Raw genomic sequence first — 15,207 nt, 5'->3', positions numbered from 1 at the left:
AAAAAGTTCTGGAATTACATGGCATGATGGTCCCACAGCCTCATCAATGCTCTAAACACCACTGACTCACACACTTCAGAAAGGGTGAATTTTAAGACATGTGAATTATATATCTCAATGAAAAGCCTACATGAAGGGCGATATGCAAAAAGAAGCATCACTGCTTCCAGGAAATATTTCAGAATTTTATGTTAAAAATCAAGGTTCAAGGGCTGGGGATTTAGCTCAGCGGCAAAAGCGCCTGCCTGGCAAGCGCAAGGTCGTGAGTTCGGTTCCCGGTACCGGAGAAAAACCGAAAAAAAAAAAAAAAAAAAAAAAAATCAAGGTTCAAAACAACTGTTACATAACAATTGGAGCACTTCATCCTTATGCATTTATTTAATTCTACCAAGTATACATGCTTGTTGATTTGTACAGTGACCAGAAGAATTTAACGACCTAGCTGGGTGTAGTGAGTGGCACAGGCCTGTAACCCCAGCACTCAAGAGGCTGAGGCAGGAGGGTTGCTGGAGTTCAAGGCTACCCTGGGCTACAAAATGAGTTTCAAGGCCAGCCAGAACTGCACAGTGAAACCCTGTCTCAAAAAAAATTAACTACCTCGTCTTTAATTTGCCATCAACAAGAGCAAATTAAACTGTTAACACATTTGTCTCTCCATTGGCTGGTGTACATTTTGCACTAAATAGCTGTTTGTATGCTGTATGCATCATTTTGTTTTTTAAGGTTTTCTTTGAGAGAGGGTATCACTATGCAGTTCAGGCTGGCCTTGAACTCCCTATGTAGCCCAGGTTGGCCTCGAACTCAGCGTGATCCTCTCACCTCAGCCTCCCAAGAGTTGGGATTACAGGCATGCATCTCCATGCCTGGCTATGCATGCATCATTTCTTTAACGAACTATTTGTCAAGCATTGAAGGAAGGATCAGGGGATGGGGATCTACCTCAGCAGCACAAATGCCTGCCTGGCAAGTGCAAGGTCCTGAGTTCGATTCCCGCCACCAAAAAATAAAATAAAAAGATCAACCCCAGCACTCAGGAGGCTGAGGCAGGAGGACTGTTGCCAGTTCGAGACCAGCCTGGGCTATAAAGTGAGCTCAAGACCTGCCTGAACTGCAAAGCGAGACCCTGTCTCAAAAAGACAAAAAACAAACAAACAAACAAACAAAAAAAAAGATCAAGGAAGGAAGAGAAAATTTTCAAAAAAGAAAAAGAAAAACTATGCTGCTTACAAATGAAAAGTTACGAGGGTGTTACGGAGAAAACCATCTAACGTTTTGGTTCCTTTAGATTCCCCTCTCTAGGGCCCGGTTTTACAAAGCACTGTTGTACACAAAAACCATCAGCTCATCAAGGAAGCACTTCCTGCAGGGACAGGTGTGAAAGCCCAGGGTAACCGGACCTAACTCAATGGCCTTCGCCCGGTGGCTCAGCCCATCACTACGACAAATGAGGCATTGAAAAAGCCAGGAGCTGCGGCCCCTTCCAAGTGGGCAACGAGCACCTGGCTTCCAATCACCCCGCTCTAATACCAGGGAAAGGCCAGTTCTCCAGGGAGGCGGAGCTCCAACCCTTTCTATTTTCCCCGCTGAGGTCACCGGATGCAGCAGATGCAGATGGAAAACCTCGAGAAATTCAGATGCTTCTCCGGATGGCGGGGCGGGGGGGAGGGGTAAAGAAAGAAGAGATTTTTTTTTTTTTAAACCCTGTAACGGTGCTGAATTTTGAAAGGTGAGACAAACTTGACAGGGAATGAATAGAGGATCAGACATTTTTATATTTTCCAGCAGTAAACTAGGACGCCTCCACCCCCACCCCCCACCCCACCCCCGCAGGAACGGGGACTGGGCAAAGGGGACGAGTCACCGGGTTCGACCAGCAATCTGAAAGTTAACGAGGCGCCCGCTCCGCTGGGATAATTTCCAGGGTTGGGACCATTTCGTGACACAGTCGCCCTCATAGCCAGACCTCGGTCGCCGTGGAAGAGGCCGGGTCCTAGTGGACAGGCGATAACGAACCCCATGCAGTTGCCTGGGACACAGATACCAAGGAGGAGAAGCCACGGCGGCGACATCGTGATTTCCAAAGGAAGCACAGGCAGCAGGTCAAAAATAAATAAATAAAAAGAACCCACCAGCCCCCCGCCCCTCGGGAAGGGCGCTCTGCGATTGGGTCGCGCGGGTGTCACTCAAGGGCACCGAGTCTAGAAAAGGCGCTCGCAGCACGCCACAGCCCCCACACACCAGCGGGCTCCGGCGGGGTCGGTCACCTGTCTTGGTCGTCAGGGCCTAGCCCATCAGCAGACTCAGGGTTCCACCTAAATGTACTCTTCTAAGTCTCGCCCCCCGTCCCGCGGTGGCAACTCCCCGCAGGAGGAGCGCCACTTACCTGACCGCCGCTTCCACAGCAGTCAGAGCAGGGCGACTGGCCTCTCGCGACCGTTAAAACTCGAAGGAGCGTGCGTGCCCCCGGCGCATCATCCGCGATTGGCTGCTCGGGAGGGGGCGGAGACAGCCGAACGGCGCGAGTCGACCTTCTTCCCTGACGCGCAGCTCGCTCTCTGAGGTCCGACTCCAGGGAGGCCGGAGGAGGGCGGGGCTTGCATCAACCTGTCCCCTCTGATTGGTTCTCTGGGCACCTACCACTCCCACGCGGGAAAGAAACCTCAGCTTCTCGCATGCGCAGTTACTGAGAATGCGCCTCCAGCCAGTGAGGGAAGGCGCGGCAAGTGTACGGCGCGTGCGCAGAGCCCGGAACGCGCTTGCGCTTCGGGCTTTGCAGTGGTTTGGGGTTCTCCTTGAACGTTTCCAGCTGGAGGCCAGTTCTGAGACCAGGTAAGCGTCCGTGCGCTAGGCAGGCACCCGTACGGCTGCCCACGACTCTCCGGGCCTTGGGAGAGAGGACTGGGAGAGAGGGTGCCTGAGTTTTCCCCGTCTCGGGACCGTGAGTCGCGCTGCCATTTTACCTGAAGACTCGCTGGTGGGGAGGTGGAGCCAGCCGTGGAGCCCTGAGTTGAGTTTTCCCAGGACTCGATTTACCCTGAGCTGCTGGGGCGGAGAGAAGAACTCACCGCCCGGAGAAAACGGCTCCGCGGAGGCCCCAGGAGAGTCGGGTCCGTCGGAGGAGTGGCGCGTGGTTGCCAGGCTTGGAGAGGGCTGCGGAGAGCCCGCCTTGCCGCCCTGTCCCCGCGCAGCGGCAGGCTGGTCAGCCTTTCAGGTCCTTCGGGCGCTCAGCCTTGCCCCGGCGTCCTGACCCAAGCTGTCACTCGCAGGCACGGTCCCTTAAGGGTGCCAGAGGTGGCGCTGAGAAACCAGCATGGGGAATGTGTTTGCCCTTGGGATGACAAACGTGCCGGGGATCACCCCATCCCACCTGCGCCTCTTCAGAATACCTTCTCATTATTTTTCAACAGTGCAACTTTGTCTCCATCCAAATCCCCACCAGTGTAGGTCAGATCTCAGGCTTATATAACTTGAAGCCCTCCCCCACTACTAATGCGGGTTTAGTCCACCGGTCCATATTTTAGGCTTGTGTCACAAAGCAAACCCACGATTGGTAAGCACACTGCTGTTTTCACGGACCATATTTTAAGGCCACCAAAGGAGAAAAGCGGAAGCAGTTTTATCAGCTAATTTCACTTGGTTACAAAATGCAGAGACACCTTATGATTTCACACTCGCAAAAGAACTGAGAAGTGTGAATTCCTGAGACAGCTCCAGGCTGTGTTTCTCTACTAAGAAAAATACTAACCCAAATGCAACTAGTGATGATGAGTTATTAACCATGCAGTAGACAGTTGATGGCTGTTGGCTATGACCTCTGATGGGATTGGTTATTTTGGGAGTGGATATTTTGATTTTTGTTTTTAGCAGTGTGACTTTTTTTTTTTTTTTTTTCCAGTATGGGGATTGAATCCAGTGCCTTCAAACTGAGCTACAGGGCCGGGGATATAGCTCAGTGGCACAAGTGCCTGCCTGGCAAGCAAAAGGTCCTGAGTTTGATTCCCGGTACCAAAAAAAATAAAATAAAATAAAAAACTGAGCTACATCCCTAGCCCTTTATTTTTTAAAACAGTATGATAATTGCCCAAGTTGGGTTTTAATTTGTAATCCTGTTGCCTCAGCCTCTCACAGAGTTTGGGATTATGGACATGCGCCACCAATCCTGGCTTGCTAATTTTTTTTTTTTACATACTTTCTTTTTAATTTGCTTGTCTTTTTTAAATTATTATTGTTTGTTGTCATCGTTGTTTCAGACAAGGTCTCACTCTGTTTTCCGGGCTAGTCTCAAATCCATGGGGATCCTTCTACCTCAGCCTCCTGAGTCTGGGATTACAGGCATATGCCACTACACCTGGCTATAAGTTCTTTGTAACATCAAGTTTTGAAGTATATTGTTTGTCTTGAAGGCATCAACTTGACATCTTTTGAGTAGAGCTCTTTCACATTAATCAGGCGATTCAGAAGTTGGGCTGACAATGGTTTGAGGCCTATAGTATCTGTCAAACAGGATGTCACTTTGTGTCTTTCTCTTGTAGTAATAGGGGTTGAAACCTGAGGCTCAAATATGCTGGGCCTGTGATCTACCACTGATCTGTACTCCCAGCCCTTTTTATTAAACATAGAAAATTATTGGATTTACATTTAATATGTGTGTTTTTCCCGAATTGAATCCAGGACCTTGTGAATGTTAAGCAGTTGCTCTATCACTGGATTATACCCAGACTCCTACATTTGAATTTTTTTTTTGTCTTTTTGACAGAGGGCCTCATTATGCAGTTCAGATTGGTCTTGAATTCACTGCATAGCCCAGGCTGGCCTTGAACTCACAATGATCTGCCTGCCTCAGCCTCCCAAGTGCTGGGATTACAAGCTTATGCTACCATGCCCAGCTCAATTTCTTTGTTTTTAAAACAGGCTCTCACTGTGTAGCCCAGGCTGGCCTTAACCTTATGGTGGTCCTCCTGCCTCAGCCTCCCAAGTGCTAGGATTACAGACATGGGCCACCATACCAGGCTTACAGTTAAATTGTTTTATCTTTCATATCTTTCTTTCTTTCTTTTTCTTTTTTCTTTTTTCTTTTTTTTTTTTTTTTTTTTTTTGGTACTATATAGCATTCTAGAATCCCTAAAGACATTTTTGCTTGGACTAGGACAGATTTGCTGTGGGTGGTTTTATCTTTCACTGTGAGCCTGTGGGGAAATCAGGCTGTATGTAGGCATCATAATGAGTTCCTTGGCACCTGATTTCATAGATCAGAATTATGACCTCACCAAATGGCGTGACTTTAGCAGTTGGATGGTACTTCTTCAACTAGATCATACCAAGTAAGATAATCTGTCAGTTATTCTTCTAAGTTCATTTTCACTCATGAGATAGCCCAGGTGTGGTGGCACATGCCTGTCATACAAGCACCAGAGAGGCTGAGGTAGGAGAATCGCCTTGAGTTTGACGCCAGCCTGAAATACATAGCAAGACCTTGTCTCACAAACAAAAACGTCAGTGAAATAGTGTGCAGGCTGGGTTGATGCCTTAAGACCAACGTAGCTGGATGTCAGAGGCTCCTCCACTGTGTAGCCAGGAGCTGAGTGCTGTTTAATGAGCAGAGAAGCTTGGTCCTTGTGGCCACCTGTGTGCTTCTGTTCTCTGGGCGCTGTCAGCTCCATTTGCAGATGAGGGTATGTGGCCTGCACTGCATAATGAGTCAGTCACGGAGCTGAGACATTGGTCGCAGGACACGATGACTACAGAGCTCACGTTCCTCTGCGTTGTGGTCTTTCTGGGACAGAAAATGGGAGGAAGTGTCAAAAAGAAAGAGGTAAGGAAAATGAGCTACTGTTTATAAGGAACTGAGAAAGAGATCTGGAGATGTCATGAAAGGTAGTGAAACAAGCTGTGGAAAGAATAAATTTAGTTTCAAAAATTTAAAACCTTATTGACTCAGACCTGTAATCCCAGCACACAGGAGGCTGAGGCAGGAGGATGAATTTAAGGTCAGCCTGGGCTACATAGTGAGTTCAAGACCAGTCTGTACTGCATAGTGAGATCCTGTTTCAAAAAAACAAAAATGTACAGGTTGTTGGCATTATGTGATTGGATGCTTTTCTCGTTGTATATTTCATCAGTTATCTCTCAAACGCGGCAGCACTGAGGCGGTTCTGTTTAGACCAGACCTGGAGTGGGCCCCTTTCTCACTTGTCCCCTGTCAACACCGATGCTCTGCGCTCCCTGCAGGATCGGCCGTGCCCTCCTTGCAGGAGGTAAATCTGTGAGCCGAACTCGGGTTCGAGGTGCTTTATGTTCCTGTGATGCCCGAAGCCTAGGGAAGTTCGTAGTCTCGTGGTCTGTTTCCAGCCTGACCCTTACTGCCCATGGCTCCTTGTGGGGACATCGGCCTTCCTAAGGGTCACAGACTTTGGAACAAGAGGACGAGCTCCAGGTAAAAGACCAGGAAAAAGCTCTGTTCTCTTCCCTCACATCTTGCAGAGGGCACCAGAACTCTGGAGGCTGAGGTTGTCGGTCAGTGCAGAGCCCTTGCTGAGCACACGCAAGGCCCAAGATTCCATGCCCCACACTGAGAAGAAACACATCCGTCCTACAGCCTTAACTTGTCAATTCCTGTGTCCCAGAAAAAAGCTTGGCACACTTACCTAGGGCTCGAAATCACCTTGGAATCTTGTTGAGATGCAGCTGGGACAAGGCCTGAGTCCGCGTTCCTGACATGCTTCCCTGGGCTGCTACCAGCCTTGCCTGCAGACCACACTTCGAGCAGCGAGAGCTAGAGCCCCAGCCTCCAGTTCCCTGGCCACCAGCACATAATTAGAGACCACGGAAGCATGGCTGGTCTACACTGAGATGTGCTTTAAGCGCAAACATCGCCCAAACTGGTTTGTATTTTATTTATTTATTTTTTTATATTTTGGTACCAGGAATTGAACTCAGGACCTCATGCTTGCCAGGCAGCCGCTGTGCTGCTGAGCTGTATCCCCGGCCCCAGACTGATTTTTAAATGGCAAACTGAATGAGGGTCTTCACACTGGGCTTATTTTTTATTTTAAGACACGATCACTAAGTTGCCTAGGCTGGACTTGAACTTGGGATCCTACTGCCTCAGCGTCCCAGAGTGCTGGGATGACAGATGTCCACCACTGTACCCAGCACCCCCAGATATTGAAGACAGCATTTGAAAAAAGAACGTAACACCTGGTTTTAACAGTATATGTTCAAATAATACTTTTTAAATCTTGAGTTAAATATATTAGTTTAATCAGTTTCTTTTTATTATTTTTAATGTCACTGCTCAAAAACCTAGAACTCTACATGTGGCCAGTAGCACTCTGCTGGGTGCACTGACCTTGAATACTACCGCAGTACAGACCACATTTACAGTGATCTTTTAGTCAGACAATACTGAGCACCAGAACACAGGCAGCATCCTCTCTCAAGCCCTTAGTTGGCCACCCTTGCTGGCGCATACCTATCATCCCAGAACTTGGGAGGCTGAGGCAGGAGGATCGCTGTGAGTTTGAGGCCCGCCTGGACCACACAGCAAGACCTTGTCTCAATGCCCTACACACACACACACACACACACACACACACAATAGTGAAAGTGAATTTTAGATAAACAGACCCAGAAGGCAGGTCCAGAATCAAATTCTATGCTTTCCTAACAATAGATTCACATCAGAAACGCTTTGTCTTTCTTAGAGACATGAGACATTACCATCTCTGCCACCTTCCCTGGTATCAGGGCTATTGACAACACAGTGTCACCGCCTATATCTAGGTTTTGGTTTGATTTGGGGGTTGTTTATTTGCTACTAGGAATTGGACCCAAGGTCTTCTCACTGAGCTGCATGCCCAGCCAATTGTTTTGTTTTGTTTTTTATTTTGAAACGAGGCTGGTCTCAAACTCTCAATCCTCCTGCCTCAGCCTACTAGAATGTTGGGTCTACAGGTGTGTGCTGCCTCCTAACCTAGTAACCTGGGATCACTCCAGTCCCAGGCCTTGTCACAGAGTCAGACAGGCCAGGCCCACAGCTTTTTTAGGTTGACAGTGGAGGTGCTAGGTCCGGTGGCAGCCAGGCCACTTAGCAGAGTGACAGCCCGCATGACTCCAGCACAGCAAAGGGTGAGCAGCACTGCTCTGTGGTGCCTCATCCTGGGCTGTGGCAGCTGTTGTGTCTGTAGATGTCACGATGTCTCTTTATGGTCCAGGCGTCCTGCCTCTCAGAAGATGTTTAAAATATTCACTGGACCAAGTAACATTCCTGTTTTTAACACCGACAGACTCATCATCTCTGAAGTTGAGCAAGCTGGAAAGGACTCGGACCACAGAGGGGCTTTCATCTAAACCCCGGCCGCTGCTGAGTGCGGAGCTTTGATCAGAGGAAGAGTAGGGCCGGGGGGATCAGGCTGCGGAGTCAGCCCTAATGAGAGCCCGGCGTCAGAGAGGAAGTAGGGCAGAGCCGGCCTGACGGCCGCTTTCCCTAGACTCACGCTTCTTTTTACCATTTTGCCTTTTCTCTTTTTTACTGTCACTAGGAGCTACAGTTTGAGCTTTTATTGTTCCCTAAAGACTTTAGGTTGCTCTGTGGGCATCACAAGAACTGAAATCCAATCCGTATTCTTTGGGCTTCGGGGACGCTTGCCATTTTTAGCAGCCACTGGAGTGGGGCCAGAGCTGCGGGAGACATTAGAAATGTCTAGGATCGGCTGACTGGCCGCTGGAACTAGCCGTTCAACAAAGCAGCCAGTCACCGGACACTGGGGACCTTCTTGAACTTCAGTGGAGTGGGACATCTTCCAGGGTGTCTGCCAGCTCGGAATCAGGACAGGAGGATGAGATCTGAAACGGTGGGCTGTGACAAGGCAGCTGATGACAGTGCTCTCTCTGTCCTTTGTCTGGGACACGCCTGCCTCAGACTAGCTTCCTCTCTTTGTCCCTGCGCCGTGTCCTAGTGCCGCCCTGGCTGGTCACATTCACCACCTAGCGGAAGAGGAGCCCCAGGAGGGGCCTTGGCTCAGGTTCCACAGTGGGTCCACTCTGGGGACCAGCCGCGTGACACAAAGGAGCTGTGTTCTGCCGACTGAAAGGAGACGGAGGAAGGGGACGTTCACGCTATCACACATACTAGTTTCCTGAAGAGATTTCAGAGAAAGTGTCCGGGTGTATTGTTTATCTTTCCTTGAGGGTACTGCTAAGATATTTCACACACAGTGAACAAAAGCAGTTTCAGAGCCCATCTGCGCTATCGCTTACACTCTGTGTTTCAGTGCCAGCCCCTCCCAGCTGCCGAGCCGCTGACCAGCTGTTAACTATCACCCACCAGGACTGGCAGAACCCAGAGAATGTCACAGTGGGCTTAGACCGGAAGGTCAGTCATGGACGTGAAAACTAGCAGCCGTGTAAAGCTTGAAAAGGGTGTCAGGATCCCAGGCGTGGTGGGATCCCATGATCCCAGCGCTTGGGGAGGCTGAGGCAGTGACATGACAAGTTTGAGCTCAACCTGGGCTACTAAGCAAGATCCTACCTCAAAATTTGCTTAAAATAGGGCAAAACAAATATGTTCTGTCTCATTCCAGGCTTTTCTCACGGAAATAGAGCAGAGGGGCTTGGCGGTGTCAGTCTATAAAGGTGACCAGGGGCATTTCAGTGTCTGCTGGCCTGACGAGAAGCTTGCATTTAAACAGGAAGTGTCTTCAATAAGCAGCCCCTTACCTGGAACTCAGGTGTGCAGTCGCAGCTGGCAGTGGGCGAGGGGTGAGCTGGGGGGAGGCCAGTGGCTGCCAGGGCCCGTGGGCAGCGGCACCCCCGAGTTCAGTGCCTGCGTGTTCCTCAGGAAGACCCGAGCCGCAAGGGCACCTGTGGCTCCCGGTCCTGCTGCCAGGCTGCACGGAAGCTCGACCTGGAGCCTCCAGAGGTACAGCCAAGTGCTTTCCAGTACTGAGGGTGGAAGAGAGGGCCGAACACTCTCCCAGCCAAGTGCTCAACCACTGAGGCACGTCCCCAGTCCGTTTTGTTTTTTATTTTGACACAAGTCTTGCTTAGGTGCCAGGCTGGGTTTGAATTTGTGGTCCTGCCCCAGCTTCCCACAGTGCTGGGGCGACAGCTGTGCACCGCCACACCTGGGTCCTCCCTAATCTCTCTTACCGCATATGTGAGGGTGGAGAAGGGCGCATTTGCCCATCTTCCAAGCAGGACAGCAGGGCCAGGTGGTGACTCGCCCCGTTCACGTGGGAAACCTTTCAAACCCTCTTGCTTTTTGGATGCTGGGAGAACGCAAAGGCCCACAGGAGTCACCACCTTCTCACAGCTGTTAGTCCTTGTCGCATTCGCTTGTCAGCGAAGTTGTTGCAACCTTACCTCATGCCATGCCCCAGATCATTGATTAAACCTTGGCTCAGTGTGCGCGAGGCCCAGGGTTCACTCCCCAGCAGCCCCCGTACTTGCTCGGAGGCCTCACTCTCTGAGGGGTGTGGCAGCTCCTTCACACCAGAGTCCAGCTCGCGCCCTCACCGCGCCTCGGGGTGCCCCGAACCACACGGGCCCCTCGGTGAAAGCTGCAGTCTGGCGAGCCACACGATGACGACCAGCTGGATTACATTACTGGCAACGCGTCCCGGGGAGCAGATGTTCCCATTCAAATCCCTGAAACTGGAAACATTCGAAGACAACAATCATGACAGTGATTGATAGGAAAGTTTACTGTGTCAGACTGTTGGAGCTCAGCTGCAAAACAGACGCACACCGCCGCCTTTACCTTCTGATCGCAGACGCACACGCGGAGATACTGCCACTCGACTCAGATCTCAGTGCTTGCTTGATGTACTATTTCATGTTTCTTTATTAAATTACAGCCCCATTTGACTTTCACACTCAAAACCTTCCCGAGAAAACAGCACCTCTGGTGCTTTGAGATATTTTTGGTCTGTTAGCGGGAAATATTTATAGGCTGCCCGGTGAGAACGCAGGGGCGGGGCGGGCTGGAAAGTGTCTGGCTCCACAGTCTCCTGAATACCCTAAAGAAGGTGGGTATTACTCGTGATTATTTTGGTTTGGTTTTTTTGAGAGAGGGTCTCACTACATAGTTCAGGCTGGCCTTGAGCTCACTGTGAAGCCCAGGCTGGCCTCAAACTCACTATATAGCCCAGCCTGGCCTCCAATTCATGGTGATTCTCCTGCCTCAGCCTCCCTGGAGCACTGGGATCACAGACATGCACCACCACACCTGGTTCAGAGCTGCTGACTGGACTGTATGAAAAGCTGTCTGTGCCTCTGAAGCACCATCGTGAGAGGCATAGATCCTACTGAAAACCTGGCCTTCTCCCTGTGCACTTTAGGTCCCGGCAAGCGCCCACGCTTCTGATGAGTGCCTTGGGTTTACTGCGAGGTCCTGCGGCGCTGGCCAGAGTGTGCTCGGGGCCTTGGGGCCTTGCGCTTGGGGAGAAGCGGATGCTGCTGTCCCCGGGAGGTGCTGCCACAGCGCTGCAGGTGGCCAGCAAGAGGGACGGCCCTGCCTTGCTGCCCCTGGACGAGAGCGAGCTGGAGGAGCAGTTTGTGAAGGGACACGGGCCCGGGGGCCAAGCCACCAACAAAACCAGCAACTGCGTGGTGCTGAAGCACGTGCCCTCGGGGCTGGTCGTGAAGGTAGAGGCCTCGGGCGGGAGGGGTTGTGGAGGGGACAGGAATGGGTTCCAGGGCGCCTGCTGTGGAGGGCGCTGCGGACAAGGCTGTGTGTGTGTGTGTGTGTGTGTGTGTGTCCTGCTAACCACCGGCGGCCTTCTGAGGAAACCTTCACCACCGCCTTTCCTCCTCGACAGCACTCACATGTGAGCAGCAAAGTCCTGAAACTCGGTGGAAACTCCTGGGGGTCCTCTGCGACAGCCTCAGAGTTGTGCTTGCCCTTCCGTCCGTCTGCCAGCTTTGCGTCTTGCCAGCACTAACCAAGCCTTGGTGCCCCGGCTGCTGTGCAGCTAAGGAGAAAGATGCTGTGTGTCCCCCAGATGGGACCCGAGGCCACGTGGGGGGGTGTCCCTGGCCACAGCTGGAGGCCTCGATTCGCTTAGTCCTCTGGTGGCAAACCTTTTAGAGGTTTGTGGGGTTTTTTTTTTGTTTTGGGGGGGCGTTTTTTGGTCTTTTTTTTGAAACAAGGTCTCAGTGTGTACTTCAGGCTGGCCTTGAACTTTTCACTGTGTAGCCCAGGCTGGCCATTGATCCTCCTGCCTCAGTCTCCTTGAGTGCTGGGATCACAGGCATGCACTACCAGGCCCAGCTGAGAGCTTTGAGTAACACTGGTTTAGCCTATCCCTTCTTTTTTTTTTTTTAAAGGTACCGGGAATCGAACTCAGGACCTTGTGCTTGCCAGGCAGGCACTTGTGTTGCTGAGCTATATCCCCAGCTCCAAGCCCATCCTTCACAAACAGCAACCAAAAACATTAATTGTAAGAATAATCACAGCCAGGCGTGGTGTCGCACACCTGTAACTCTAGCCCTCTGGAGGCTGAGGCAAGAGGATCACTGTGAGTTCGAGGCCAGCCTGAACTGCATAGTGAGACCCTGTCTCAAAGAAAAAAGAAGAAGAAAAAAGAATAATTGGAATGAAAGCCACTTAATATAAGTGGGGTGCAGGAATTGGGCATGGTGGCTCAGGCCTGTGATCCTAGCATTCAGGAAGCTGAGGGAGGAGGATCGCTGTGAGTTCAAAGCCAGCCTGGGCTACATAGTAAGAACTCGTCTTTAAAAAAACAATAGAAAAGGAAAGAAAAGTGAAGTGAGAAGGCAAGGTCACAGGCCCAGGCAGGGAGGATCTGGTTTTCACTGCTTTGCCTGCTGGGTTTGTCCCTGCCTGTAAAGGGACTGGGCTGGAGTGACTGCTGAGGCCCCGCCCCTGACACCCTGTGGCATTCACGTTGTCACTCATGTCTTGCAGTGCCATCAGACGAGATCTGTGGACCAGAACAGGAAGCTAGCTCGGAAAATCCTACAGGAAAAAGTGGATGTTTTCTACAATGGTGAAAACAGTCCTGTTCTCAGAGAGAAACGAGAGGCAGAGAAGAAAAAGCAAGAAAGGAAGAAAAGAGCAAAGGAAACTCTAGAAAAAAAGAAACTGCTGAAAGAACTACGGGAGTCGAGTCGAAATGCTGCTGTGGGAAGAACTGCCGATGCCGACTGAGTCTGCCAGGAAGCACACAGGCAGTAACACTGGCGACTCCCATCAGTTTGTAAATGATGGGCTAGGGCAGGTGCGCCTGGAATGTAGGCGCTCAGGAGGCTGAGGCAGGAGAATCACCACCAGTTCAAGACCAGCCACAGCTACATAGTTCACGGCCAGCTACTAACTCAGACTAAGCTGGAGCAGACACTGATGCACACTTAAGAGAGCAGAACTAGAAGAATCCCGAGGAAGCCCTCAGTGTGAAAGGCAGCTGCTTCTCTAGGGGCTGAGGCGCTCCCTGGGCGCAGCCCTTGGTGGGGCGTCTGGGCTGGCAGTTGTTTTGCTTTGCAGAACTGGAAACTGGTTCCAGAAGTGCTGTACCACTGAGCTATATCCCAGCCCTTTTTGAGACAGGATCCTTGAGGTTTTCCTGCCTCAGCCTTCTGAGTAGCTGGTATTACAAGTGTGTGCCACTGTGCATAGCCATTGTTGATTCTTGACCTGGGCAATAGTTAGGTCTCCCTTTCTTTCTTTTTAAAAAGAAATAGGAGTCTTTTTTTTGTATAAGAGTTGAACTCACGACCTCATGCTTGCCAGGCAGGTGCTATGCCGCTGAGCTATATCCCCAGCAGAAACAGGAGTCTTGGGCTGGGGCCATAGCTTAGTGGTAGAGTGCTTGCCCAGCATGCATGAAGCTGCCCAACGATGAAAAAAAAAACAAGCAGTGATCTCACTGCTGCCCCAACTCTGGAGCTCAAAAGACCCTCCTGTTTCAGCCTCCCTTGTAGCAGGGACTACAGGTGTATCCCACCTTACTTGGCAGCCAGGCTTGGTGGCTCATGCCTGTAGTTCTAGCACTCAGGAGGCTGAGGCAGGAGGATTAGTTCAAGGCCGCATAGACTATACAGTGATACCCTGCCTAAAAAAAGAATTGTTTAGGGATAAAACTAGTATTAGCAAGGTCTATTTTCATGGAGAACTCAATCATGAACAGCATTTAGTGGTAGCTTGTCACCCACTGGGAGGCCTCTGCGCAGTGTTACCTTGTGAAGAAGAGGAAAAGATGGCCAAGGTGTCACTAAGGCGCTTGCCATTTACTCTTAGCTTGTGAACAGCGTGTGTGGCCAAGTCCGACTTTTGCTGTACAATAACATCGTCCCCTGTACACTGACTGGGGGTGGGGTTTGATTTCATTTGTTTCCAGTGCCAGGGTTCAAACCCAGCGCCTCCCCACTACACTGCTGCCCCAGTCCCGTTGTGTGTCCTCCAGCGTGCCGAGTTAGGGTCAGTGTGACTGGACCCAGCATGCTTTACTGACCAAGGACACAAAAAATACTCTGGAACTCTGAAACGTGCAGGCACGAGCAGCAGCCTCCAGCGAGGATGTGGAGGGCGGTGGCCATTTGCTGAGTCAGCTTCGCAGCCTCAAGTTTTCCACTTTCTTTCCAACCACATGTGGCATCTGCTGCTGTCAAACACACTCTGCCTCAACTGAAGCACACAAGTGCTTTCCCCGGCCAGCTGGGCCACGGCATCAGGACACAAAGGGAAGATGGCCTTTGACTGGTGAGCACCAGCTTCTCATTGAGAAGCGTCCAGCATGGTGGTGCACACGGTCATCCCAGCACTCAGGAGGCTGAGGCAGGAAGATCATAAGGGTTACATAGTGAGTTGAAGTTCAGCCTGACCTGTCTCAAAAAGTAAACCAAAAAAGGGAGGGTGCTTTAAAACAGCACATCAGGGGCTGGGGATTTAGCTCAGCGGCAAAGCGCCTGCCTGGCAAGCGCAAGGTCGTGAGTTCAGTTCCTGGTACCGGAGAAAAAAACAAAACAAAACAAAAAAGTAATAAAACAGCACATCAGGTCGGGTGTGGTGGCGCACGCCTGTAATCCCAGCACTTGAGGCTGAGGCAGGAGGATCGTTGCAAGTTCGAAGCCAGCCTGGGCTACATAAGTGAGCTCAAGGCCAGCCTGAACTGCATAGTGAGACCCTGTCTCAAAAAAATAAAATAAAATAAAAGGACAGCACATCAGAATTTTACAAGGAACCCACAT

At 50.8% G+C, this 15,207-nt stretch overlaps 2 protein-coding genes across 11 annotated transcripts in view; one reads left to right on the top strand and one right to left on the bottom strand.

Annotated features, from left to right (window-relative positions):
* The window catches only part of Mphosph9 (M-phase phosphoprotein 9), a 60,163-nt gene extending 57,606 nt beyond the window's left edge, over positions 1-2,557 (bottom strand). For 3 of the 8 annotated variants that reach the window (XM_013503560.1, XM_013503564.1, XM_013503561.1), the window contains exon 1: positions 2,384-2,553. The gene's annotated coding sequence lies outside the window, so the exon portion shown is untranslated. The other 5 variants (XM_013503558.1, XM_013503566.1, XM_013503567.1 and 2 more) reach the window with 3 other exon arrangements.
* Positions 2,558-2,604: 47 nt separating this feature from the next.
* LOC102022292 (chromosome unknown open reading frame, human C12orf65) lies at positions 2,605-14,965 on the top strand. 3 transcript variants are annotated; one of them, XR_263834.2, is made up of 4 exons: positions 2,605-2,829; positions 11,340-11,646; positions 11,820-12,090; positions 12,929-13,015. XR_263834.2 is itself a non-coding variant. In XM_013503568.1 (4 exons), the coding sequence occupies exons 3-4, from the start codon at positions 11,365-11,367 to the stop codon at positions 13,169-13,171; spliced, it is 525 nt and encodes a 174-aa protein (XP_013359022.1). In that variant the 5' UTR covers positions 2,746-2,829; positions 9,273-9,373; positions 11,340-11,364; the 3' UTR covers positions 13,172-14,965. The 3 variants fall into 3 exon arrangements, 2 of the variants coding, with proteins under 2 accessions (XP_005403110.1, XP_013359022.1); XM_013503568.1 differs by lacking the exon at positions 11,820-12,090 and adding an exon at positions 9,273-9,373 and having other exon boundaries at positions 2,746-2,829; positions 12,929-14,965; XM_005403053.2 differs by lacking the exon at positions 11,820-12,090 and having other exon boundaries at positions 12,929-14,965.
* The last annotated feature ends 242 nt before the right edge of the window (positions 14,966-15,207 follow it).

Source organism: Chinchilla lanigera, unplaced genomic scaffold (assembly GCF_000276665.1).
Source record: "Chinchilla lanigera isolate Chin_1 unplaced genomic scaffold, ChiLan1.0 scaffold00081, whole genome shotgun sequence".
Classification (NCBI taxonomy): Eukaryota; Metazoa; Chordata; class Mammalia; order Rodentia; family Chinchillidae; genus Chinchilla; species Chinchilla lanigera.
The sequence above is the reverse complement of the archived record's forward strand: the minus strand, read 5'-3'. Positions and strand labels throughout refer to the sequence as shown.